Below are 26,408 nucleotides of genomic sequence, written 5' to 3' on the forward strand. Positions count from 1 at the left end.
TAGATAGTGTAAATGTCAGATACTAGAGAGCTTTGCTTTGTGAGAGAGGGAAACTGTAAAGCAGATGTCCAAGGCAAGTTTATTTTTCTCACAAAGAATGGTGGGTCAGGAATGTCCAGTTGGTTGCAGAAGCAGATACAAGAGCAGCAGTTAAGAAACATTTGACCTATCACAGCCAGTGGCTTAGAAAGTATTGGTTTATTATTGTCACGTGTACCAGCAAAAAAAAACTTGTCTTGCATACTGTTCATACAGATCAAATCGTTCTAGTGCATTGAGGTGGAACAAGGTCAAACTGTGGCGACCCACTTCCTAGCGCACTCGAACCGGCTCACAAATAGCCAGTGCGCCGGCACAAAGGCCAGTCCCAAAAGGGCGCCAGGTCTGCTTCACTAACAAAGGGAAAAACCTGCGGGGGATTGTGAGTACGTGTCCCTACAGCATCCGCGCCCGGGGAGGGCGGGATCAGGGAGGCTTTAAAGCAAGGCCGTGAAGTTCGAATAAAATCTTTCTTTAACTGCAGTTTACCTACTCTGTGTCGTTATTTTAGCACTGTGTGTAGCACACCGCTACAATTGGTGACCCCGACGGTCCAAACGATTTTTGGACCGGAGATGAACGACGCCGCATCTGTTTATGCGGTTTCGTTGAAACTGCCAAGCTTCTGGACGCTGCGACCTCACCTATGGTTCCAGCAAGCAGAAGCCCAATTCCACGTTCAACAGATCACCTCAGAGGACACACGTTACTACTACATGGTGAGCTCCCTCGACCAGGAGACAGCCGCCCAGTTTGAGGAGTTCGTACACTCCCCCAGCGGACGACAAGTACACGGAATTCAAAGCCCTGCTCATAAGGACTTTCGGACTCTCACGGCGCGAGCGGGCTGCCCGCTTACTGCACCTGGATGGTTTGGGAGACAGACCTCCATTGGCTTTAATGAATGAGATGTTGTCTCTGGCCGGTGGACACAAACCCTGCCTCATGTTTGAGCAGGCGTTCCTAGAGCATCTGCCCGAGGACATGTGCCTGCTGCTGTCCAACGCGGATTTCAGCGGCTCCCGGAAGGTGGCAGCCCGGGCGGACTTGCTGTGGAACGCCAAGAAGGAGAGTGGGGCGTCCATTGCACAGTTCACCAGGCCACACTCCCAGCAGCAAACCAGTCCAGGCCCGGCCGTAGAGCCCGCTAACCCCAGAGGCAGGGGTGAGGAGACCAACGAACAATGGTGTTTCTACCACCAGCAGTGGGGCGCAGAAGCCCGCCGCTGTAGCCCGCCCTGCAAGTTCCCGGGAAACGCCAGGGCTAGCCGCCGCTGATGGCTATGGCGGCTGGCCTTCAGAATAGCCTCCTGTATGTGTGGGACAAGAGGTCGGGACGCCGATTTTTGGTCGACACCGGTGCCGAGATCAGCGTCTTACCTCCGACGAGTTACAACACCCGCAACAGGGCACCGGGTCCTCCCCTGAGGGCCGTGAACGGCAGCACAGTAAGGACCTATGGCACCTGTACGGTGCAGCTACAGTTCGGCTTCAGCCGGTTCACGTGGGACTTCACACTGGCCGCCGTAGCCCAACCGCTTCTGGTTGCAGATTTTTTGCGGGCTCACAGCCTGCTGGTCGACCTGCCGAGGCAGAGACTGGTCCACGCCGAGACCTTTCAGACGTTCTCCCTGGGAGAAGCCCAGTTGCCAGCCCCTCACCTGGACTCCATCACGCTGTCCGACAACGACTTCACCAGGGTCCTGGCAGATTTCTCATCGGTTCTGGCACCGCAGTTCACAGTGGCCATGCCCCGACACGGCGTACAGCACCACATCCCGACCCAGGGACCACCCCTCCACGCCCGCGCTCGGCGGCTTCCCCCGGACAAGCTCCGACTGGCGAAGGAGGAGTTCCAGAGGATGGAGGAATTGGGGATCATCCGGTGGTCCGACAGCCCATGGGCCTCCCCCCTGCACATGGTGCCCAAAGCGACAGGGGGCTGGAGACCATGCGGCGACTACCGCAGGCTGAATGAGGCTACAACACCGGACCTCTACCCTGTGCCACACATTCAGGACTTTGCAGCAAACCTGCACGGCGCACGGATCTTCTCCAAGGTAGACCTCGTCCGGGGATACCATCAAATCCCGATGCATCCGGACGACATCCCCAAAACGGTTCTCATCACCCTGTTTGGCCTTTTTGAGTTCCTCCACATACCGTTCAGCCTGAAGAATGCCACACAGACGTTCCAGCAGTTAATGGACGCGGTGGGACGCGACCTGGACTTCGCATTCATCTACTTGGACGACATCCTCATAGCCAGCAGCAGTCATCAGGGGCATCTGTCCCACCTCTGTCAACCCTACGCCCGACTGAGTGAGTACGGTCTAACAATCAACCCCGCCAAATGCCAGTTCGGGCTCGACACCATTGACTTCCTGGGCCACAGGTTTACTAAAGACGGGGCGACCCCTCTGCCCGCTAAGGTAGACGCAGTCCGCCATTTCCCCCGACCCAACACAATCAAAGGCCTTCAGGAGTTTGTAGGTATGGTCAATTTCTACCACCGCTTCCTCCCTTCAGCTGCCCGAATCATGCGCCCCCTGTTCGCCCTGCTGTCCAGTCCAGGCAAGGACATTACCTGGGATGAGGAGTCCGCCGCTGCTTTCATTAAAACGAAAGAAGCCTTGGCAAACGCCGCGATGCTAGTGCATCCCAGAATGGACGCCCCTACCGCCCTTACAGTGGATGCCTCTAACACGGCAGTCGGTGGGGTACTGGAGCAACTCATCGTGGGTCGCTGGCAACCCCTGGCGTTTTTCAGCAAACACCTGCGGCCACCCGAGCTTTCGACTGGGAACTGTTGGCGCTTTACCTGGCAATCTGGCTTTTCAGGTACTTCTTAGAAGGTAGGCCCTTCACCGCGTTCACGGACCACAAGCCACTTACCTTTACGTCCACAAAGGTGTCCAATCCTTGGTCGTCCCGCCAGCAACGCCATCTGTCCAACATCTCTGAATACACGACAGATGTCCGGCACGTCTCGGGTAAGGACAATGTCTTGGCAGACGCGCTCTCTCGCCCTACCATTCATGCCCTTTCCCAAGGGGTAGACTTTGAGGCACTGGCAGAGGCGCAGCAGGCGGATGAGGAGATTCCGAGTTACAGAACCGCAGTCTCTGGTTTGCAGCTCCAGGACCTCCCCGTAGGCCCAGGTGAGAGGGCCCTACTCTGTGACGTCACCACCGGCCAACCCCGTCCCGTCGTCCCGGCACCTTGGCGGCGCCGCGTTTTCGACTCCATTCATAACTTAGCACACCCCTTCATCAGGACAACCATCTGGATGGTCTCCAGCAGGTTCGTTTGGCACGGACTCCGCAAGCAGGTCAGTGAATGGGCCAGAACGTGCATGCACTGCCAGACGGCCAAGGTGCAGCGGCACACCAAAGCCCCACCGCAGCAGTTCCACCCCGCCCACCGGCGTTTCGACCACATTCATGTGGATATCGTGGGCCCCCTGCCAGTGTCGCGCAGAGCGCGTTACCTCCTGACTATCGTGGACCGGTTCACAAGATGGCCAGAGGCAATCCCGCTCACCGACACCACCTCCAAATCTTGTGCCTGGGCACGGATCGCTATCTGGGTGTCCCGCTTTGGTGTACAGGCCCACATTACCTCCAACAGAGGCGCACAGTTCACCTCCAGCCTGTGGCCAGCCTTTTGGGGACTCAGCTGCACCACACCACTGCCTACCACCCACAGTCGAACGGCCTGGTGGAGCATTTCCACCGTCAGCTGAAGTCGGCCCTCATGGCCCGCCTGCGAGGAGCCAACTGGGCGGACGAGCTTCCCTGGGTCCTACTCGGCATCCGCACAGCGCCCAAGGACGATCTGCATGCCTCGTCGGCCGAGTTGGTGTATAGCGCACCCCTGGTCGTCCCCGGGGAGTTCATACCAGCCCCAAGGGGGCAAGAGGAAGAACCTGCAGCAGTCCTGGGCAAACTACGCGAGAGGCTCGGTGACCTGGCCCCCATACCCACTTCACAGCACGGGCAGAACCCGACCTGCAGAACTGTAAGTTTGTGTTTGTACGAAGGGGCGCACATCAGCCACCGCTGCAACGGCCCTACGAGGGGCCATTTACGGTACTCAGGAACAACGGGTCCACGTTCATGCTGGACGTTGGGGGGAGAGAGGAGGTTTTCACGGTGGACCAACTCAAACTGGCCCATGTGGACTTGGCACAGCCGGTTGAGTTTCTGGCGCTGCGGCGCAGAGGCCGACCTCCCAAACAAGGTCTGGCCCAGACTGTGGACATTGGGGGGTGTATCGCCGGTTCTGGGGGGGGGGGGGGGGTTATGTGGCGACCCACTTCCTAGCGCACTCGAACCGGCTCACAAATAGCCAGCGCGCCGGCACAAAGGCCAGTCCCAAAAGGGCGCCAGGTCTGCTTCACCAACAAAGGGAAAAGCCTGCGGGGGATTGTGAGTACGTGCCCCCTACAGCATCCGCGCCCGGGGAGGGCGGGATCAGGGAGGCTTTAAAGCAAGGCTGTGAAGTTCGAATAAAATCTTTCTTTAACTGCAGTTTACCGACTCCCTGTCGTTATTTTAGCGCTGTGTGTAGCACACCGCTACAAAACAACAATTCAAAATAAAGTGTAACTGCCGCAGAGAAAGTTCCCTGCCGGTGAACAGTAAGGTAGATTGTGATGTCTAGAATCCATCTGGTCAGACAGGGAAAACAGCTGAGGAAATGGAATTTGGAAAGGCCGATTCCCATCCGGGAAACCCATCCACTCCGGAGTTGAGCTGGTTCCAGTTTCTCCTTGCATCTATGTTCTTAGCTGTCCGCAAAAATGAACCATTTATGCATTGCAGCTACTTGTCTGTAGTGTAGAGCAGTTGACAAAAGCTTTTCTGTCCAAACATTTGGTACCAGTTTCAGCAGGCAGAGGCGGTGGCCACCCTACGGCTAATGTGGAGTTAGGAATGTTGGCACCAGCTGAATTGACTGGGATTGCGTTGTTGCACTAGGATGCCTTGATGTGCTCATCCCTATTCATGAAGTGGCAATTAATTCAGGCATTTGACCAAGTCACAAAGCATGTTGGTTAAGGTTCAGAGCTGATGCTTGAACTTCCTTTGTTCTGTTGTGACCATAATTTAGTACTATGAGGAACTATGATTGGTGAGCAGTGTGTAACTCCAGAGGGAAGCTGTCCTTTTACAGGACTACAGATGAATGTGTGTGGGATAAATTTAATGTGCCAGTCAGCAGCCCTAGCCTCTGTTGGTGCGCAGTGTGGTTTGCTTTGAGAGTCCACTTCCATTCTCTCTCTGAAGAAAGTTGCAATTGTGGCAGAAGATTCCACAAGGTAAATGTGAAGTGAGAGATCAAAACGTGTGCATGGGCTGCAACAAGTTATTGGTAACATGTCTGAGCACAGGGTCTGGGTAGCTCTGAGCACCAGCTGGACATAATCCAAATCTTCACTGATGCAAACTGTACAAAAGGGCTGAATCTTTACACTGGTAGTTTTGTTCATAACAATAGTGTGATGATTAATGCTCTTGGTGAGGGATGTAATGTTATGATCATACATGTTGGTCAATATTAGACTGTGCAGCAATGTGCACTATGCATTATTACATATGGTAACTTGGCAAGAGTATTTCCACACTCAGCAGCACAAATTGTATAGTAACACGTACGTTGTGTAAATTGAGGTAAAGTACATCGTAAGCAATTCTGACCTGGGTTATATAGTGGTGCATTGTGCACATCAGCACTGCACAATAATGTGTGTATGGAATTCGCACTACACTGTACTGTCCTCTGAGCATGCGTGGCTATTCAGTAATAACACGCATTTTATCAACTTTGGCACAATACTCACTATATAATTTTTAAAGTTAAACTATACCAGAAATGTCATACCAATATTCTAAGACAAATATATAAAAATAAAGTAAAGCCTTGTGTGTTTAATATTTCAGTAATATTTGAGAAATATCACAAATAAATAATTTGGTACAAAGTTCATTACAGGTTATATGTAGAAATACATGAATGGCATATATCATAAGTGCATGCTTTGCTAAAATAAAATCTAAATGCAGACACTTTATCCCAATGTCTTTGTCTAGGTTCTGTGTTTTTCCTTTGTTTAGTTTTAGAGTTACAAAACATTAACAGTGGCAACAAGCAAGTTTTAAAATAAATCCAAGACAACTACCTACCTGTTGAAGCTCAGTGAAACGTTAAGAGTTTTTTTAAAAAGGCAGAAATTGGAGGAAATTTATGGGTTCACAAATAGTGAATACAGGGTGATAAGAATAATAACCACAGTAATAAATAAAAGGAGAAATCACTGACTATGTTGGAAAGATAGATATGTTCCTTTGCACAAAAGATAACTATCTGTTGCATTCTGAACAATTTGAAAAGTATTTTGAAGCAAATGAAATATAAATGAAACATCTGAAGAGAAACAAGTACCATTTTTGCTGAGTGTAATCGATGGAGGAGCATACAGTTTTCATGGAGGAACACTTAGAACCGAAAGCATTGTTGATTGCAGAACACTTTAGGTTTCATAAGCGGAACCAAAAGGAAGGGCAGTACATTTCAGCTTATGTGGCTGAATTGAAGAAATAGAGTATTGCCAGTTCAGAAAGCAAAAACTGCTCCTAAAAGATGCAATTGAAATTGCTGTATCAATAGAAAGATAAGACAGACGCAATTGACTTGCAGTCAGGAATGAAAATGAGCATGAATGAAATTGCAAACTCTTTAACAGAAACCTGTTTGGCTGAACAAATTGTTACCATTGTGGCAAGGCACACATGCACCAGAACTGATGACCTGATATCCCAGGTCCTGATGAAGGTCTCGGCCCAAAACATTGACTGTTCACTCTTTTCTATAGATACTGCCTGGCCCACGCAATTCCTCCAGCATTTTGTATGTGTTGCTTTGGATTTCCAGCTTCTGCTGATTTTCTCTTGTTTACACCAGACCAATGAAGGCTTAAAGGTGAAATTTGCCAAAAATGCAACAGAGTATGACACAGACAAAGAGCATGTCAGTAGACAAAAATAAATGGGCTGTACAGGGAAGAGAAAAGGATAAAAAGTCCATTTGCAGTTTCAGAAAGCGCACTAATCTGCATGTTGATGAAAAATCTAATAGTGATGCAACTGGATAGCCTTGAGATTTACAATGTGAAAGCTAACAATAGACAAGCAACACACACAAAATGCTGCAGAAGTTCAGCAGGTCAGGCAGTATCTATGGAAATGAATAAAATGATGTTTCGGGCTGAGACCCTTCTTCAGGACCAGACAAGCAATATGGCTTGTACCAGAAGAGAATTGCAAATGAACTAAAGTGGAATTGGACACAGGCTCGGCTGTTTCAATCATTCCACAACCTGAATTTAAATGACATTTCAAAGATACTGAACTTGAAGCCTGTAGATATCTACCTAAGATCTTATACTGGGGAAAAGATAACGCCTATGAGAATGACATTTGTAACAGTGAAATACAACAACCAACGCACCACATTGTGGTAAAAAGGGGAGGGTTAGTATTGCAGGGTCGTCATTGGCTGAGACAACTACAACTTGACTGGAGATCCATCCACCATTTGAATGCCACATCCCTGCAACAGTGTCAATTGAAAGCAAATTAAGAAAGATATTGTATGATGCCACAGCAGTGATCATGGATGGCATTGGGAAGGTCAAATATATCAAGGGTAAAATAGTATTAAAGGAAAGTGCTACAAGCAAGTTTTACAAAGCCATCCGGTTCCTACTACCATCAGTGATAAAGTAGCCAGTGAGCGAGATCACTTGGAGGCTCGAGGCAATAGACAACGCCAGTGGTCTCGGTAGCCAAGAAGAATGGGTCTGTCAGGATCTGTGGTAATTTTAAGGTCACCATCAACCCAGTACTGAAAGTAAATCAATACTCTCTTCCCAGGATAGAGGATATCTTTGCAAATATTTCTGGAGGAAGTGGAATTAGCTGAGGCCTACCTACAGATGGAGATGGGAGAAGAATCCAAAGGGTTCACCATAACCACTCATAAATCTCAAGACTGTGTGAAGAATATTGGAAGGTTATGGGCTCAGAGCATGTTCTTTAAGCCAAGCATCACTTAGTATGGTCACACCATTAATGTACAAGTATTACACAAATGTGCGAGAAAATACAAGCAGTGCTGGATACCCCACGGCCAAAGGACGTGTTGCAGTTGTGGTCTTTTTTTTTAGGATGTGTCAGTTACTTTAACAGTTCCTGCCAAACTTGGCTATTGAGCGCCACCCCTGATCTCATTACTACAGATCAGGAAGAAATGGCAACGGAGTGTGAGGTGGCTGTCCAAAAGGTAAAGGAAGTGGTGATGTCAGACACTGTATTCACTAAATGTGATCCACATCATCCAGTGAAACTTGCCTGTGACATCTCACCTTATGGTATTGGTGTAGTCATGTCACATGTTATGAGTGATGGAAGTGAACATCCCATAGACTTTTCATCATGTTCCCTAACCACTGCAGAGAAAAATTACACATAGGTTGACAGTGATGCCTTGAGTTTGGTTTGGGGTGTAAAACATTTCAACCAACATTTGTATGGGAGAGAGTTCACCCTCATTACTGATCATCAACCACTAATGTCCATGTTTAATCCACAGAAGGGTGTTCCACCAACAGCAGCCACACAAATACAGAGATGGGCTCTTTTATTTGGGGAACACAATTACCAGATCGAATTCAAGAGAGCAACTAATCCTAGAAATGCTGATTTCCATTTACCCTTGGAAAAGGAAATGTATGAAGCATTGTCAAAAGAGGGCACTTCTCGAAGTACTCTTCCTAATGAAAATTGGAAGTCTCCCTATATAGCAGAGATAATCCAAGGGGAAACCAGAAAAGACCCCACACTGTATCAGGTCTACATTACTACCCAAAATGGCTGGAATGTGCAACAGAAATCCCAGTTTCCCCATTTAGCTAGCTTCTGGATGAACTTGCCCAAGCCCTTGTGCGGGATTGAGAGTTATTGTATCATCCAAGTTGATAGCTTAAGTGTTGGAGGAACTAAATGCCAATCATCTAGGCATGGTCAAAAATGAAAGCACTGGCTCAAAGCTTTGTCTGATGGCCTGGGATAGATCAGATTGAACAGCTTGCCATGCACCGTTCAGGATGTCAACACATCCAGAAAATGCCAAGGGCAATACCTCTCCATCCCTGGAAATGGCCTAGTGGAAGATTCATGTGGACTTTGCTGGACCATTCACGGGCTCAAATTTCTCAGTAGTAGTGGATGTAGTTACAGTGTGGCCAGAAGTGCTCCCAACAGCTCCACTCCAGCCTCGCACACTGTGGATGTGTTGACAAGCCACTTCTTAAGGACCAGAATTCCAGAACGCTTAGTCAGTGTCAGTGAACCACAGTTTGTTGTGGAACAGTTTCAGACGTTCCTGAAAATGAATGGAATAAGACATATTACATCTGCACTGTACCACCCAGCTACAAATGGCTTGGCAGAAAGGTTTGTTCAGAGTGTGAAGATCGCACTGCGAGCATTGTCAGCAGATCACACTACACTGAGACTTTCCTCCTTGCATATTGCGATCCAGCACCCTCCACAACCAACATCTCACCAGCTATGCCGTTCCTGGGTCAACCTTTGTGTTCCCATTAGGATCTCCTTAAACCCAATCTCAGAAGGACTATGCAGGATAAATTGATGGCTCCTCAAACAAGGATCTCTGATGTTTCACTCCTGCACAAGCCGTCCTGGCGAGGCACTAGAGAGGTGATCGAAGTTGGATACTTGGGTGTCCAGAGCTTCCAGAGCCGCTCCTGCAGGCCCAGAGTCAACTCCTATAACTAGCAAAAAGAAGGGCAATTGTTTCACAGAACCGAGTCTCTCTTGCAGAGCAGTGACCCCCCCCCACCCCCACCCCCCGAGTCAGGAAAGACGTTATCCCCAAAGAGTCAGAAGTCAGAAATCCTCCACAGCAATTAAATATGTAGGACAATTTAAAATTTACTCTGCTGTGGATGTCTATATAGTAGTCTTATCTAGTATACAGTATATAATATATACTGTCTAAATTGATGTGCATTCTATATTGGAGTTTATAGCTGAGGAGTGTAGTGTATTCAATATTTCAGTAATATTGTAAATGTATAGTTTGATTAAGTATTCTTTGTTTACATAAATCATGGGTTATATGTAAAAGTAATGAATGATATTTCATCACACTGCACACCTTGCTAAAGTAAAAACTAAACCAAGACACGTTATCCCTGGCTCTGTGATCTCCTGTCAGTTAGTTTTTATGATTGGAGTTACAAAACATAACCGCCTGCTGCACAAGATATACCGCCCATCTGCGCCTTTTCAGATAAATAGGAAAATGCAACTGCCTTCATGTGGATTTGTAATCTTTAATTTGAGTAAAATGGTGTGTTATTAACTACTTAATCTTGCTCTGGCTAGTAATATTGAAGTGTGTTGCCCCTTTAGTAATTGTAGTGATCTGAAAAATGATAATTTGTAATCACTCTTTTGCTCCCTCTATCCTTCCCACCCACCTGGATGCTACCTCACCTGAATGTTTCCCCCATGGCTTTATCCTTTCCATTTCAGATATTCAGTATGCACCATACTTTGTATTTGCATCTTATCCCAATGCTTTGAACTGCTACTGGATTGTTGCTCTGAATGGCCCAGTACAAAAGAACTTCTCACCAATCTTTGGCTCAGTTTTTCAACACCTCTGTGATTAAAAATATTGTGCTATATTTATGTACTTTCCAGTTGTTGTTCACCAGTCACAGATTAACCAAATAGAAATACTTCCCATTGTCACTATTATGAAAAATAATCACCCAGGGTCTTTATTCTCTAGGAAGCGGGTGTGATGAAGGTGCTAGTTATTAGTCAGAATTTGTATCTTTTCTGCAAGAACTTGAACACTTGGAAAAGGTTGGAAAAGGTTGCAAATTGGAAAAGGTCATGGGGTAAAAATAAGAACTCTAATTTTATAAACTGAGTTAGTGGAACGAGGAACGTTTGAAGGGTTTCAACATGCAACTGGATAATAAATAAGGTGAGGGTTGAAGCTTAATGCTCATTTGTGCAGATCCAGTGTTACTTTAGTCTGAATCTGCGGGGGCATCAACAAATGTTCTGAGTTTGGTTTAATTGCACTTAAAGGAGTTGGGGCCACCTCAGTCAATGCTCCCACTCTGGTGCCAGTGTGGTGACCTTCTGTGGAAAACCATCGGTGCAGGGATGAGATAAGGAATAGTATTGGCTCTGACGTCACTTAACAATCTTAATTGTTACTTTGGGCTAAGAGGGTTAAACTGGGAGTAGATTGCATGAGAGCTCCTTGATTATTGATGTTCAAGCAATGATTCATCTAATTGAGATGGTTACAATGATTTTAAAAGGTGAAATAGTGACTGTTTACCTCCTAAAGGAGTCTAGAACAAGGAGACATGGCTTTTGAGAAACTGTTGGCTAGTGTAGGAAGCACTTCTTCACCCAGTGTTCAGTGAAATCTCCTAACTGATGAAGCAAGGAGTGAGTGGATTTGGAGAGTAAGTTTACCTGAGCCGGTCATAGCAGCATGCCAGCGCCCTCTGTTCTGGGCCAGGCTTCCACTCCCAGGCGAAGATCCTTCCTCTCCTAGAGAAGAGGTCTTTGGAGCATCTGTCGGTGCTTCTGGAGCACTTGGTTTTTAACAGAATGCCGCTGCTAGCCCTTCGTCCTTTTGCAGCTGGATGGAGTTGGGGAAATTTAAAGCTGAGGGGTTATTTCTTCAGGAAGGGCAGGGCCATGGTGTGCAGTGAGAATCAAAAGCAGATCAGCTGTGCTCTGATCAGATAGACGAGGTGTGCTACTTTTGAAATACTGTGTTGTTAGTTTCTCTGGAAACTCAGTAACTTGATTTTAGAGAGAAGGGTAGGGCCCAGTGAGTCAGCACACCAAGTACACTGAGCCCCATAAAAGGTGACACCTGAAGATTAGATCTGCTCTGTTTTTCCAGTAGTTTTGCTGGATTGCAGTCATGTGATTTCCTGAAGTTGTCACCATGGAAATGCCAAATCAAAATGGTCTCTATTCTGATTGCCTGTGGTGGTGCTGCCCTTTGTAAATCCAGTCACCACTTGATTTTAATCATACTGAAGGCAATGCTGGAAAGGCGGATACGATCTTTCGATTCTTCGTTCTATGTTGATGGTAAATGTAGACATTTTGTCAGAACGTCTTCAATTAATCCCCAGCATTCTGTAGCCAGCATATTGGTTTTAGCTGCTGACTTGCTTGGCATTGAACTGTCGTGATAAAAAGCCATCAGTGCAAAGCACTGACAATTTCCTCCTCCATGGATCAGAATGACCAGCATGAAATGTGTTGCTGTGTGGCAGAGTACGGTGCATAAATAATAAACTGTAAATTACATTGAGTCAGTATACAGTATACACAATTTTTAAAATAGTGAGGTTGTGTTCATGGGTTCAATGTCTATTCAGACATCTGTTGGTAGAGGGGAAGAAGAATATGTGACCTCAGACTCCTGTGCTACCTCCCTGAAGGTGGCAATGAGGCGATGGGGGTGGTTAATGACGAATGCCGTCTTTTTCAGGCATCACGTCTGGATGTCCTGGATACCGGGGAGGCCAGTTGCTATCTTGCCTTCTTTGTAACTGCATCAATATGTTATGCCCAGGATAGGTCCCCAAAGATGTTGACATCCAGGAACTTGAAATTGCTCACTCTCTCCACTTCTGATCCCTCTGAAGGACTGGTGTGTTCCATCGTCTTTATCCTTTCTGAACTCCACCATCATTTATTTGGTCTTACTGAGTGCAGGTTCGACTCGACTCGACTAGCTGATATCAACTATCTCACTCTTGTACACCCTCTCGTCACTATCTGAAATTTGTTAACAATAGTTGTTGTTACTAGAAAATTTATAGAACATTATCAATTATTTATATTTATATATAAATTTATAGATATAGAAAATGTATAGTATAAATTTAAAACAATAGTCATTGTTACTAGAAGATTTATAGGTATTTGAGCTGTGCCTAGCCATACAGGCATGGGTGTAGAGAGAGTAGAGCCATGGGCTAAGCACACATCCTTGAAGTGCGCCAGTGTTGATTATCAACAAGGTGGAGATGTTATTTCCAGTCTGCACAGGCTGTGGTCTTCTGGTGAGGAAGTGGAGGATCCAGTTGCAGAGGGAGGTACAGAGGCCCGGGTTCTGGAGGTTTCTGATCAGATCTGTAGGAATGATTGTGTTGAACACTGAGCTGTAATCAATGAACAGCAGCTTGGTGTATATGTTAATATTGTGTCCAGGTGATTCAAGCTGTGTGAAGAGCCAATGAGATCACATCAGCTGTAGACCTATTGTGGTGATAGGCAAATTGGGTCCAGGTCCTTCCTTGAAACAGGAGTTGACTCTAGCCATAAACTACTTCTCAAAGCACTTGATCACCGTAGATGTTAATGCTACTGGACCATAGTCATTAAGGCAGCTCACCCTGTTCTTGGACACTTGCCTTATCTGCTGTATATTTCCAGCATTTATTTAGCAGTGCTGGGTCAAGGATAGGACAGAGCAGGCACTGTTGTGCATGTTTGCTTTAAGGCCTACGATCATGAGTCATTGGAGCATTCAAACTTTGAGCTCGTGCATTTTACTCGACACAAGTAAGCAGGCAGAGAAGGTGGTTTGGTTTCAAAGGAAGTGGGCATTTTTGCATTCCGAGTAGTTCTTGAGTAATCAAATATTTGTGCAATAGTTGTCCTCATTTTGGCAAAGGTGCTGTGGCAAAATGTGGAATTGTATGGAACTTTACCAGAGAGGAATGGATTATTCAGCTGGTGTTTGAGTCTCTTTCAACCTTTCTACGTGTCTTTCGGATGATATCCTCCCCAATTTCTGTCGACAACACTTGCACTTCCACTAAGATGGTTGGAAATCACAGTACTTAGCTCGATGCTAGTCTTCATGCTTTTTTTTAATCAAAAAAAAGAAAACTTGTAAAATTGGCACTGGTGTAATGTCTGTTGACCCACTGTAGTCAGTGGGAAGGATTGCTCTGTACGAGGCAGGCAATGCTAGGATTGTTCCCAGAAACATGGTGAGCAGCTGTCCCACCCCCATCCAGTCACCTCCTCAAGTCCTTATTTAAAGCCTGGCTAGCAAATTTGGTACCCCTGAGTTTTCAAGGCCCCCCTTTCTCCAATTTTGAGAGTTTGAGATGGACTTGTGTTGGCAGTAAGCACCAATCTTCCTTTCCACCTCCCTGTATTTCCATCTGCCTCCCAATCCCGCCAGCATGGATGTGCTGTCAAATTCAAGTTTATAAACTCAAAAGCATGCACCCAGACCCAAGGGGAGCTTTTAACCCACTTTAAGACAAAACAAATAGTTCCTTAATACAGCAAGATGGACTCTTGGCCTCACAATGGATCTGATTATGATCCAGCTGCACTGCACTTCCTCTGTGGCTGTTACATTTTATGCCGTTGCTTTACCTTGTTCTATCTCAGTGCACTGTGTAATGAGCCAGCCTCTAGAAGCATCATGCGGCACAAGCTTTCCACTCTACCTCAGTACATGTGACAGTAATAAACCAATTCCAATTCTGATTTGCTTCAGATTCAGATATATACATGCACATTAAAATAGACAGTGAAATGTATCACTTGCATTAACAACCAACGTTCGTTTTGTGCCGTGTTGTTTAATGTGGGCAATCATGGTCTTTCCATGACTATGATAGTTTTCTACAGAAGACAACAAATAACAGCAAAACAATTCCCGTTCCCATTCCTCCCTCCCACACATGCACGTACACAGTCCCCTAACCCCAGGGCGAACTGTATTTGGCCTCCAGCAGACTGGTGGATTTGCAGACATTAGGCCTTCGACTTCCCTAGCAGACCGGGAATTCTGGCCATTGGGCATCGACACCTGGACTTCTGATCGATCTCCAGGCTCCGATCAGCCTTCAAGCTTTGGTCTTCAGAATCGATCCAGGGCTCGCTGATGGCAAAGAACGAGGACCCCGCCGATGGCGGGACCCTGCACGCTGGGCCTTGCTGAGGCACAGATACAATGGAACTACTTGCAGCCACATCACAGGCGTGCAGGTACATGGAACAACTTAAATCTGGATGTTAAGTTGTGGTCAGTGTAAGAGGTCAGCTTTGGGGATATCTCAATTATCTGTGTCCACCCAGCTGGCACATTCTCTTACAATGGAATCACTGTTTGGTTGTGGTTGAGTTATGTCAGGGCTAGCACCACCAAGCTGGATTCTACCTTATCGGTTTTTGGGGGGAGACTAGTGAGTTCTGGAGATTATTTATATTAAAAAAAAATGATTGCAGCTGATTAGCATAAGACTGCTCTTTGCCTGTATAAAACTTGCACTGTTCTGTAGCCCGAGTCTCTGAATGAACAGGGGTGCTTGGAACCGCAGGCTTGTTCTTCCAGTGAGGGCTTATCCGTCTGCATCAGTGAGCCTCTGTTCCCCTGGGTAAGTCGCACAATCTGACTGCATTCAGCAGGCCCTCCAGGCTGTGGCTGCTGTCGTTCTGGGTCCGGGTCTTGTGCCATTTCCCCTTGGAGAAGGTGTCCCTCGTCACATCTGGACCTGTGATGCTGCAGAGGATGAGTAGAGGAGTGGTAAGAGCTCTACAGGGGATTTAAAAGGGACTACTTCACCCAGAGGGTGAGTACCTCTGCCAGAGAGAGTGGCGGAAGAGGAATCAGTGCCAGTGTCAAGATGAACACCTGAATCATCGGGGCATAGATGGCAGTGGGTCAAGTGCCGGAAGATGGGATTAGTATGAATCTGTGCCCTCTGGTCAGCATGGACATAGGGGCCCGAATGGTCTACCTGCACGGTACATGATAGTATGAGACACTCAGGCATTGCTGCAAAATCCAGGGAAGGCAAATTCCTGCCCTAACAAAATTCAACACCCCCACAGCTTGTGTAGTGCCACGGGAAGCAAGAAGACTTGTTACCCTCAGAGTTCAATGTAGGTTCATGATCTTGTGTCCTGTTCTCACCCTCCCCTCCTGCACTTTCACTCTGACGCCTGTGTTCCCAGCCTCACCCGAGGCTCCCTGTTGGTGAACTAGTTTATGATGTTCCTGGTGCGATTCCTCATTGAGATTTTAATCAGTTGAAGGAAGTGTGTGTTTCGACAGGACCTGTGTAACTGGATGCTAGGGGTGTGGTCATAGTCACAGTCCATCCTGCTTTCTGCTTTTTTACCCTCCCCAGTGGATGCTTCACTCCATGGAGCACGGTCTGTAGATATGGATTTGCTGTTCAGTTCCCTGCTTGACCTGCTGAGTTCCTCCAGCACGTCGTGAATCCACTGCCCGTTATCAGCCTGTTTTTGAACGTTGACAGAAGTAAAAGGCAGGCGCTGGAGTTTGGCCTGAAAACTCAGTGGGTCAGGCAGCACCTGTGGGAGGGGGTGAGTATGGAAGGTGTAAGTTTTTTTTGTGTTGCGAACTTGTTGCAGGTGAAGGGTGTTAACCCAAGCTGTTGGCATCACACCTTCTGTGACCCCTGATGCCGTCTGACCCGCTGAATCCCTCCAGCACTCTGTTCTACATTCGTGGATAATGCCCACAGGAATGGGCTTTCATTTGCTGAAGAGGTACAAGTTGCCACTTTTGTATGTAACTGGCGACAGCTCCTCACAAGAATCTGGCCGCCCTGTTACCACTGCTTGCCAAGATGACCTCTGCTTGGTGTTTTATTCTTGGCTGACATAAATAGCACTTCGTGTCCTTCCCTTCCAGGTGACCGTGGGAGTTCTCTGGAGATGGAGTGATGAGTAGGAGCAAGCTTGGGACGGCATCCAAGGACCCCCTCAATCCCCTGGGTTCTGGCAGGTCAGTACATCTGGGGCATTGCGCTTTCTGTCAGTCTCCTAATTGGATTTGTCACAATACATGGGCAGCGTTTTTTTTGACTAGCCCTCATTCACCCAGGACTGGGGTGGTAGGTATGTCGATCACCTTAGTGGGTCAGCGGGAATAATGGGACGGAATACCCCTCTGGTGGGGGGTCAGTGGTGTGTCAGCTGGTAGATTGTACCATCCATGCTGACATTTCAGCCTACTAATCCTGAATTTCAACAAGCACAGTGGTGCTGTGGGTAGTCCTGTTGCAATGTCTCCATCCAAACTGTCAACACCCCTCCTTCCTCCACAGAAGCCACTTGACCCACAGCATCCTTCCCTCAATTTATTATCTTTTGGTGTAGCAAATAGTATTGCTGCCTCCTCGGCCTAGGTTCAGTTGTGAGCACTGTCTGGAGTTCGTGTGTTCCCCGTGTGACCACGCGGGTTTCCACTGCGTGTTCCAGTTTCCTCACGTGTTCCAAAGACCTGTGGCTCTAAAGTGCCCCTAGTGAGGGCAGATGATAGGAGAATTGGGGAGTGCTGATGGGTGTGAGGGGCATAATAGGCTACAGGAAGTGAGCAGGGAATTGAACTGATGGATGGAACGGTTTCCTACAGTGTATTGTAAGCAAATTATGGAATAATCTGAGCTGTTGTGGTTTAGCCTGAGCTTGGGTCTTTGGATCTCTTGACAATTTACCCACCAATCACGGGGTATCATCACTACACCTCCACTTATCGCCCCTTCTCACCTCCCATCCTGGGGGCTCTGGTGACTAGAAATCATATCAGCACAAGGTGATGTTTCCAGGAAGGGACAAACCTCATTCTGTAGTTTCCTACCTCCCCGGAGGGTAAGGTAGTTAAGGGAGTGGCAGCTCCAATACTGCTGCCTCATGCACGGATTCGAGGTGGCAGGGGAGAGTTGATGGGTGGGCATCACCCCACCTGCCCGCTGGGTGCTCAACGTGATATAGCCCTTCGCTCCCGATGTGGCTACACAGCGTGGGGTGTCCTTGTCGACCCTCACCAATTTTTACAGAAAGCATCCTATCTGGATGTACGATGGCTGAGTATGACAACTGAGACCAGGGAGTAACGGGCACAGTTCAGCATCCCACAGAAACTGGCCTCCCTGCCCTGAACTCTGTCTGAATTTCTCAGTACCCTGATAAAGCAGGCAACATTATCAAAGACCCCACATTGACCACTCTCCTCTTTCCCCTTCTCCCGCCCCCTGCCCCCTGCCCAAAGGGCTGAGGATACAAAATCCTGAAAACACAGCCCACCAGGCCCAAAGACGGCATATACCTTGCTGAGATAAGGCTCTTGAGTGATGAGGTGAACCTGTGACCTCACGATCTACCTCTTTGTGGCCTTGTATCTCATTGTCTGCCTGCACTGCACGTTCCCTGTAGCTGAAACACTTGATTAATGACGCAGTGTTACTGCTTTTTCCCTCCATGCACTGATATAATGAAACTATCTTGTATGGATGGCATGCAAAACCGTGTTTGTTCACTGTGTGTGTGAGACAATAGTGATGTACAATTTAGGGGTTTCCACTGTTGCTTTACTCCCTTCCGAACCGCAGAATCCGTACTCCTCCCCACTTCTGTGCCATTCCTTTCCCAAGGTCTAAATGTTAATTCCTGCTACCTATCCGTTAGTGTTGTGGCCTTACTGAGGAAAACAATGTAGATTTGCTGTGAAACGTATAGTGAGGGAAGTTTCATCTATCTGAGAAAAAGTACAAAATGGAAAACTGAATGGACTTCAGAAATGATTGTAAATGGGTTTTTTTCTGCTACCTACCTCCCCATCTACTTCAAAAACTTTGTGTTTCAATGTTTTGCCAGTTTCCTGTGATTTTTTTAAACACTCGGTCACCTCTGTTCCGGTAACTCTGTAGTTTTCTCCCTTTCTGCTTTGCACATGAGCTGGATGTCGTCCAGCAGATCTGCCAACTCAGATGCTGCTGATTGTCATGTGATCAATTCTTATTCCTTGGCTTCGTTTTCCCTTTCCCCTGCCAAGTAGTAGTCCCTTTTGACACTGAGCTGCCAATTCTTCCCTCTTGCTATTATGCCTCTTAGTCAACAGGGTGACTAATCAGGTTTTAATACAGTCATATGTTTTTGTTTTGGCAGTGTCAAGAACATAGTGAAAAAAATCGAAGACTCCCTGAGCCAGAGGTCTTGTACTACAACCAGCAAGATTCTCTGGAAATACAACTGGCCTCTGACCAAGAATCTGGAGAAGGCTAAACCCTCTGGGGTTCCCAAGTTAGAACCACAGCCTCCTCTATCGGGAAAGCCAGTGCTCGCAGAAAACATTGGTTCAAGCAGAACGGGGCCAAATGACCCACAGCTGCCCAGATACAAAGCATCGGGGAGGGGGGGTGCCATTCAAAATGGACAAGCGGTGAAGAATTTACTAAAGAAAATGCACTCATCGGATAGTGCCCCAAATCTTGGCGAGCGTGTTACTTCCCGGCACCATGGCGTGAATATTAAACAAAAAATTTTGCAGTGGGAGGGGAAATCCAATGTTGTCCCCAGCCCAGACAAGCAGACAGATGGTGCTTTTCTGCCAGAGCGTGAGTGTTCGTTTCCTTCAGATGCAAAAACTGAGAGTCTGGTGGATAACAATAAGCGGGGCCTAGTGAAAGCAAAAAGCCTGGGCCTGGATTTCAGGGAAGGATGGAATGCAAGTGACCAAAAGGTAAAAAGTACTGTTGACAAAAATGGGGGAGAACCGAACACAAGAGTGTTGTCCTCTGTCTTCCCTCAAACAAAGAAACTGGAGAACTTGGCCAAGAAGACTCCAGACTCTGCAAAGATGCTACCTCCAGGAAACTTTTATACATCGCAGAAATTTTGGAAGAAGATTCAAGACATTCCGCAGGATCAAAATGCAATATCTGCCTCAGAGCTGAAAAGGAAGCGAGAAAGTTCAAGTTCAACTGAAAAAGACTTGGATTTGTCAAATTTTAAGGTCAGCGAGACTGGCAATAGGAATTCAGAGAATGTGTACAGCGCAGATTCTGAGGAAACAGCTGAATCGCGTGGGATTAATCCTGTTCCCAAACCTCGTCGAACCTTTAAGTATGCTGTAGATAAAAATTCTGGTGACTCTGCCTCTCAAGTGAAGGGGATGTCCCCAAAAGGAAATGCACCCCCACTGCCAACGCACCCACCTCCTTCAGCAAGGACACCTGGGACCAAATCACAACTAATAAAAGCAAAAAGGTAGGCTGGCCGCCACTCCTTCCTGAGCCTATTACTTCTGGAGAATACTGTTTTCAGATGCAGATTGTTGCAGATCAATGAAAGACATCAGCCAGGCAAAGATGATGTGATCTTTGCTAAAGTTCCAGGTGATAACATGGCTGGATAATGAGAAAGCTGTTGACACTGGTCTGTCATTTTAGTCGGTTCTGTTCACTTGTTATATTTGATTGTTGCTAATTGCATATTCAACCTGTGGCGTACGTTTTAATGGTAATCACCAGATTTTGAGTGCCAAGATATTTCTGTCCCCGTTTCATTCTGTTGCTATTAAAGCAAAGATCAGTGTTCCACAAAGGACTTTGGCTACCCTGTTCTCCACTCCCTTGTTCCCCAATACAATCCGGCTGCCGCAAAGCACCAGATATCCCAGTGGCTCAAAAGGCAGGATGTCCCAGCAGCTGCTCCATCTGGTGCTCTTGGTGCAGTCTCCAAGAAATCCTCTATTCTCTCTGAGTGAGACCCGAGGTAGATTGGGGGACTGCTTTGTACGACGGGCGGGATTTCCAGGTGGATACCCATTTCAGTTTGATTTCCCATTCCCATTCAGTCCATGGCATCCTCTACCACTGCGATGAGCCACGCCCAGTTTGGCAAAGCAACACCTCATATTCCGTCTAGGTAACCTCCAGACTGATGGCATGGACATCAACTTGTCTGACCTCCGGTAATTGCTGACCTCTTCCTTCTCCCTTTTCTCATTCCCTATTTTGGTTCTCCTTCCCTGCCCATCACATCCCTTTGGTGCCTCACCTCCATGTTTTCTTCCATGGCCCACCATCCTCTCCTGTTGGGGTTCTTCTTTGCCTATTAGGTTTCCTCCTTTACCTAACACTTGGCAGCTTCTTGCTTCATTCCCCCTTCCCATCTACCCTGATCCCTGCCAACTGGTTTGACCCAGCTCCTGCCAGCTTGTACTTCTTTCACACCCCTCCACTTTCTTATTCTGACCTTTGCCCCCTTCCTTTCCAGTCCTGAAGAAGGGACTCAGCCCAAAACATCTACTCTTTGTTCCCCTCCATAGTTGCTGCCTAACTTGCTGAGTTCTTCCAGCATTTTGTGTGTGTGTTGTTCAAGATTCCCAGCAATGGCAGAAACTCTTGTTTCCAATATCCTAGAGGGTCCTGTGTTCCAGCTGTCATGTCTTTTTCAGGTAGGTTCTCCCCTCCCAATCACTCCAACTCTACGACTCTCCAGCCCCATTCCAGTCGTGGCCTTGTGTGCACGGTCCCCATCTTTGCTCACCTTTGGAGGGCTGCCTTCAGCCACCTGAATCCCTCTCCTTCTTACCCTTTCATGAGATGGCTCTTCATCTCAGTGACCATATAGTGTCTTGAGCAAATGACCAAATGCATAAAGGTTGGTGTTGTATTTTCCCAGAAAACTGGCCTTTTTAAGATGCTTGGGAGGCTTCATTGCATTAAGATTCCCACATGAATCTAGCTGGTGATTTCTTTTCGTTATGCCATGTTGCAAGGTCCTGGTGTATGTAGAAACCTAGATTGGTTTGCAGTTCCAGTGGATCAGTATGGGTGAAATCCTCGTATTCTGCTTCCATTCTGGTTATGTGATCTAATGGTTTCTCGTGCCAAGGAGACAGACCATGTCTCCGTGAGTCACTGTTTTGCTAAGCTTGGTTGGGACAGACAGCGATGAGCAAACAGGAAGATTCAAAATTATGAATCTCTGTTCTGCCAGCTCCTAGAATTGTCAATTAGTAGCCTACTTGTCTGTGTTTACTCCACATAATTGAGTAGCGTTCGTGTCTATTCACTAGATGCAGAGAGTCACAATACAGAACCAAGCCCGTAAGGCGATCCAATCTCTGCTGAACCATTAATCTGCCCAGACCATAGCCCTCCATACCCCTCCCATCCATCTACCCATCCGAATTTCTCTTCAATGTTGAAGTCAACCCTGCTCCAGCACTTGCACTGGCAGCTCGTTCCACACTTCCACCACCCTCTGAGTGAAGAAGTTCTCCCTCATGCCCCCCTTAAAACATTTCACTTTTCACCCTTAATCCATGAGCTCAAGTTGTACTCAAGTGGGAAAAGTCTGCTTGCATTTACCCCGGTATAGATTAAACTTTGTATACCTCTATCAAATCTCCCCTCAATCTATGTTCTATAAAATAAATTCAGCTCCTCAAGTTCTGGCAACATCCTTGTAATTTTTCTCTGCACTTTTTCAATCTTATTTACATCCTTCCTGCAGGTGAGTGAACAAAACTGCACACTATACTCCAAATTAGGCCTCACTCGACATCTTGTACAATAGCAACATAACACCCCAACACCTGTAGTCAATATTTCCATTTATAAAGACTACGGTGGTGGGGTGGAGATGCGTCTCTACCAATGGAGGTGTAAGGTGCTCCATCCCTCTGCTAGCCTGCAAGTCACCGTTGGGCAAAATGTGGCACCTGCTTAGTCCCTACCCCCCCCCCCCCACCTGCTGATCAGGATCACATGGTGCCATGGGAGCAGGTGGGGGATGGTTGTATGAGAAGCTGGTGCAGATCACAAGTCCTCGCTATGCAACCACTGACACCAGGCAGACAATCTCTAAAGATTATTGATAATGGCTAGGATCACAAAGGTGCTTTCTTTATGACCCTATCTACCTGTGACACCACCTTCAATTAATTATGGACCTGTAGTCCCAGATCCCTCTGTTCTACCTCACACCTCAGTGTCCTGTTGCTCACTGTGTAAGACCTACCCTGACAGGTGGGTCAACTTGGCAGATTGAATTTAAAACAGACATTTCTTTTTGCACGTTTTTCCAGCTGGTTCAGATCCTACGGCAAGCTTTGATAGTCTTCCTTGCTGTCCTTTGCACCACCAGTCTTGGTGATATCCACAAATTTAATCCAGTTAACGGTATTATCATCCAGGTCATTGATGTAAATGACAAACAACAACGGACCCAGCACCAGTCCCTGTGGCACACCACCATTTAGAAAGGCAACAAACTATAATCACTTTTTGGCTTCTTCTATGAAGCCAAAGTCTAATCCAATTTACTACCTCACATTGAATGCCAAGCAACTGAACCTTCTTAACCAACCTCCCATGTGAGACCTTGTCAAAGGCCTTCCTAAAGTCCATGTAGACAACATCCACTGCCTTGCCTTTTTCAGCTTTCCTGGTAACTTCCTTGAAAAACCAATAAGATTGGTTAGATGTGACTTACCACTCATGAAGCCAAGTTGACTATCCCCAGTCAGTCCCTGTTTATCCAAATACTTATATATCCAGTCTCTTAGAATACCTTCCAATAACTTTCCCACTATTGATGTCAGGCCCACCGGCCTATAATTTCCTGGGTTGTTCTTGGATGTTTTCTTAAACAGTGGAGCAACATTACTAGCCCCCCCCCCCCACAATCCTCCTGCACCACACCCATAGCTAGGGATGTTTTAGATATCTCTAAGGCCGCTGCAATTTCTGCACCAGCTTCCCACGGGCTCCGAGGGATTTGTCCTAAATTGCCCCAAGGCAGCAAACACTTCCTCCTTTGTAATCTTGCTGCTGCATTTCCTCACATCTCTTTACTGTGTCCAATTCCTGAGTGAATACAGCTGCAAAGAATCCATTTAACATCTCTTTTGACTCTATGCATAGATTACCAGTGTGATCTTACAGAGTTCCAATTTTGTCCGTTGCGATCCTTTTGCTCTTAGTATACGTGTAGAAGCTGTTAGGATTCTTCTTCCTTTTGTCTGGGAGAGCAACTTCATACCTTCTTTTAGCCTTCCAGATTTTCTTCTTAAGCGATCTCTCGTATTTCTTGTGCTCAAGTGTCTTATTTGTTCCTGCCTGCCTACACCTGCTATGCACCTCCTTTTTCTTACACAGGGGCCTCAATATCTCTCAAAACCCAAGGTTGTCTTTGCCTTTTGTTCTGATTGAAACAGCCAAGTTCTGTACTCGATTGGCATTTATCCAATATAGAATCTCAACACAAGGACCTTTTCCATAATTACTTTGAAACTAATGGCATTATGATCACTAGATGCAAAGTGATCCCCCTTCATAAACATCTGTAACCTGCCTTGACTTATTCCTTAATAGGAGATCTAATATTGCATTCTCTCTAGCTGGGACTTCTATGTATCGATTAAGGAAATTTTCCTGAGCACATTGGACAAATTCTATCCTATCTAGTCATTTTACAGTACGAGCTGGTCCCTCCTGCACTTGGTAACATGTTAAACAGTATGATCTAAACTGGCGAAGGATCTCAGTCCAAAATGTCCTTTATCCATTCCCATCCATAGATACTGCCTGACCTGCTGGGCTCCTCTAGCACATTGTGTGTATTGCTCTAGATTTCTAGCATCTGCAGTACTTCGTGTATATGATATACTTTATGATCTTCCTGTATCTGGCCTCACTAGTACGTGGCACAGGTAGCAATCCTGAGATCGCAACCCTGGAGGTCCTGTCCTTTAACTCAGCACCTAACTCCCTGAACTGACTTTGCAGGGCCTTATCACCATCCCACCCATGTCATTGGTACTGATGTGGACCATGCCCTCTGGCTGATCACCCTCCCATTTAAGAATGCTGTAGAGTCAATCTGAGATGTTGCCTCCCAGGTGTTAGGGCTAGGGACAAACCATCCAGGAATCTCGTACTTTCTGTTTCCCTAATCAACTATTACTCGGTTGCAAAGACCCGCTTGCTGCAGCTTCTCCCAGGTAAAGCATGGGTAAAATCTGTCTGCAATATCCTGATCTGTTTGGTACTTTCAATAGCGTTACCCACGTTAAGTAGTTTGACAATAAGTGCAGAGACTCTTCAATAAGAGAAATCATTGTTCTGGAGCTTCAGGTTATTGCAACAACATTTCATCCCGTTGTAAGTAGTCCAGAATCAAAATGTGGGAAAGGTGAAGCCTTCTTTGGGAATGGGGTTAAAGTACTGCAGGAGAAATCCCAGTCTGGTGCTTCCCTTTCCCATGACATTTCAGAGATTACTGACTGTACCTTTCCACTTCAATGAGCTGTTGAATTGAGCCTTTGTTGGTTGTGATAAATAATGTTAAATGTTGAGGGCTTTCTGAAAGGAAGAGATTACTTGGTAGACCGAAGAAGAGACCAAAAGATGTTCTTCATAAATCCTTGGTGGAGGGTGGGGTGGTTGAGAATGCAGTATTCCCACTAGCTTCCAGAAATCCCTGGCCCGTGGCCGTTCATCGCAGGGAAGGAACATTCAGTCTGGGAGAAGCTGAGAGTCAGTGCAGTGAAGCCCAGCAGAGATGGCCATCTTGCCCCAGCACCCAGCCACCTTGTGAGACATAGTCCCCATCCTGCCCCAGCCGTGTGAGAGACTGCAGTTTTATCATTGCCCTCATCCACACCCAGGTGCGAGTGATCACGTCTGAAGTCATAACAGGTTTGTTTCATCAGAGAAGGAGAGTGAAAACAAGAGAGCTGGCCCTGTGGAGTCAGCAGCCTGTCATTCACTGTCCTTCTACGCGGACTGTTGTGACAGATTGCACAAGGGGGAAATGGAAAAGGTCGGATGAGAGAACCCTGCATATTGCCCTGTCATACACACCACGCACACATGAATGTAAAGGAGATGCAGGTGGAAAGGTGGAAATTTATTAATGACTTAAGGGGCATAACTAGCAATGGAATGATAACAGACCTTGGAACTTGCCACCCAAATTATCAGAATGAATTGTTGGAAACGATGTGTTAAAAGTCCGAGTGAGTCCCATCTACACGTTGGAATAATGATAATGTTCCAGCGGTCTCGCTCTGATTAGGAGGGGTATTTTCACTGGGTGACTCCAAGCAATGCCATAGGCACAGTTTCTCTTTGTTTCTGCCTCTCCTCATGACCTTCTCTTCTACCTGTGTTTTTCTTCCCTTCTGTCTCCCTCCTGCCACTTTACCCTCCCCCATGCAACTTCCCTCACTCCCTCTATCTACCTATCTTGTGCATCACTAATTTTCCTCTCCAACAGATACAATATGTCTCGTGCCTCCCGTTATCACCTCCATACCTGTTCCCATTCCTCCATGATCACCTTAGTGTTGTATTCAGAGATTTCTTCGTCAGACTAACCAGTTGTCGCTCTTGGCAGCCATGCTTGCTCCTGCCATGACGTTTATCTTTG

The 26,408-nt window shown here is 46.8% G+C and overlaps 1 protein-coding gene across 2 annotated transcripts in view; it reads left to right on the forward strand.

Annotated features, from left to right (window-relative positions):
* Positions 1–26,408, forward strand: part of LOC132395770 (DENN domain-containing protein 2C-like) — a 184,458-nt gene that overhangs the window by 57,052 nt on the left and 100,998 nt on the right. For both annotated transcript variants that reach the window (XM_059972779.1, XM_059972780.1), the window contains exons 2-3: positions 16,876–16,968; positions 19,131–20,231. In XM_059972779.1, coding sequence (XP_059828762.1) covers positions 16,907–16,968; positions 19,131–20,231 — 1,163 coding nt within the window. In that variant the 5' untranslated portion in view covers positions 16,876–16,906. The remainder of the gene's footprint in view (positions 1–16,875; positions 16,969–19,130; positions 20,232–26,408) is intronic.

The sequence above is a fragment of the Hypanus sabinus genome, chromosome 6, assembly GCF_030144855.1.
Source record: "Hypanus sabinus isolate sHypSab1 chromosome 6, sHypSab1.hap1, whole genome shotgun sequence".
In the NCBI taxonomy this organism is placed as follows: Eukaryota; Metazoa; Chordata; class Chondrichthyes; order Myliobatiformes; family Dasyatidae; genus Hypanus; species Hypanus sabinus.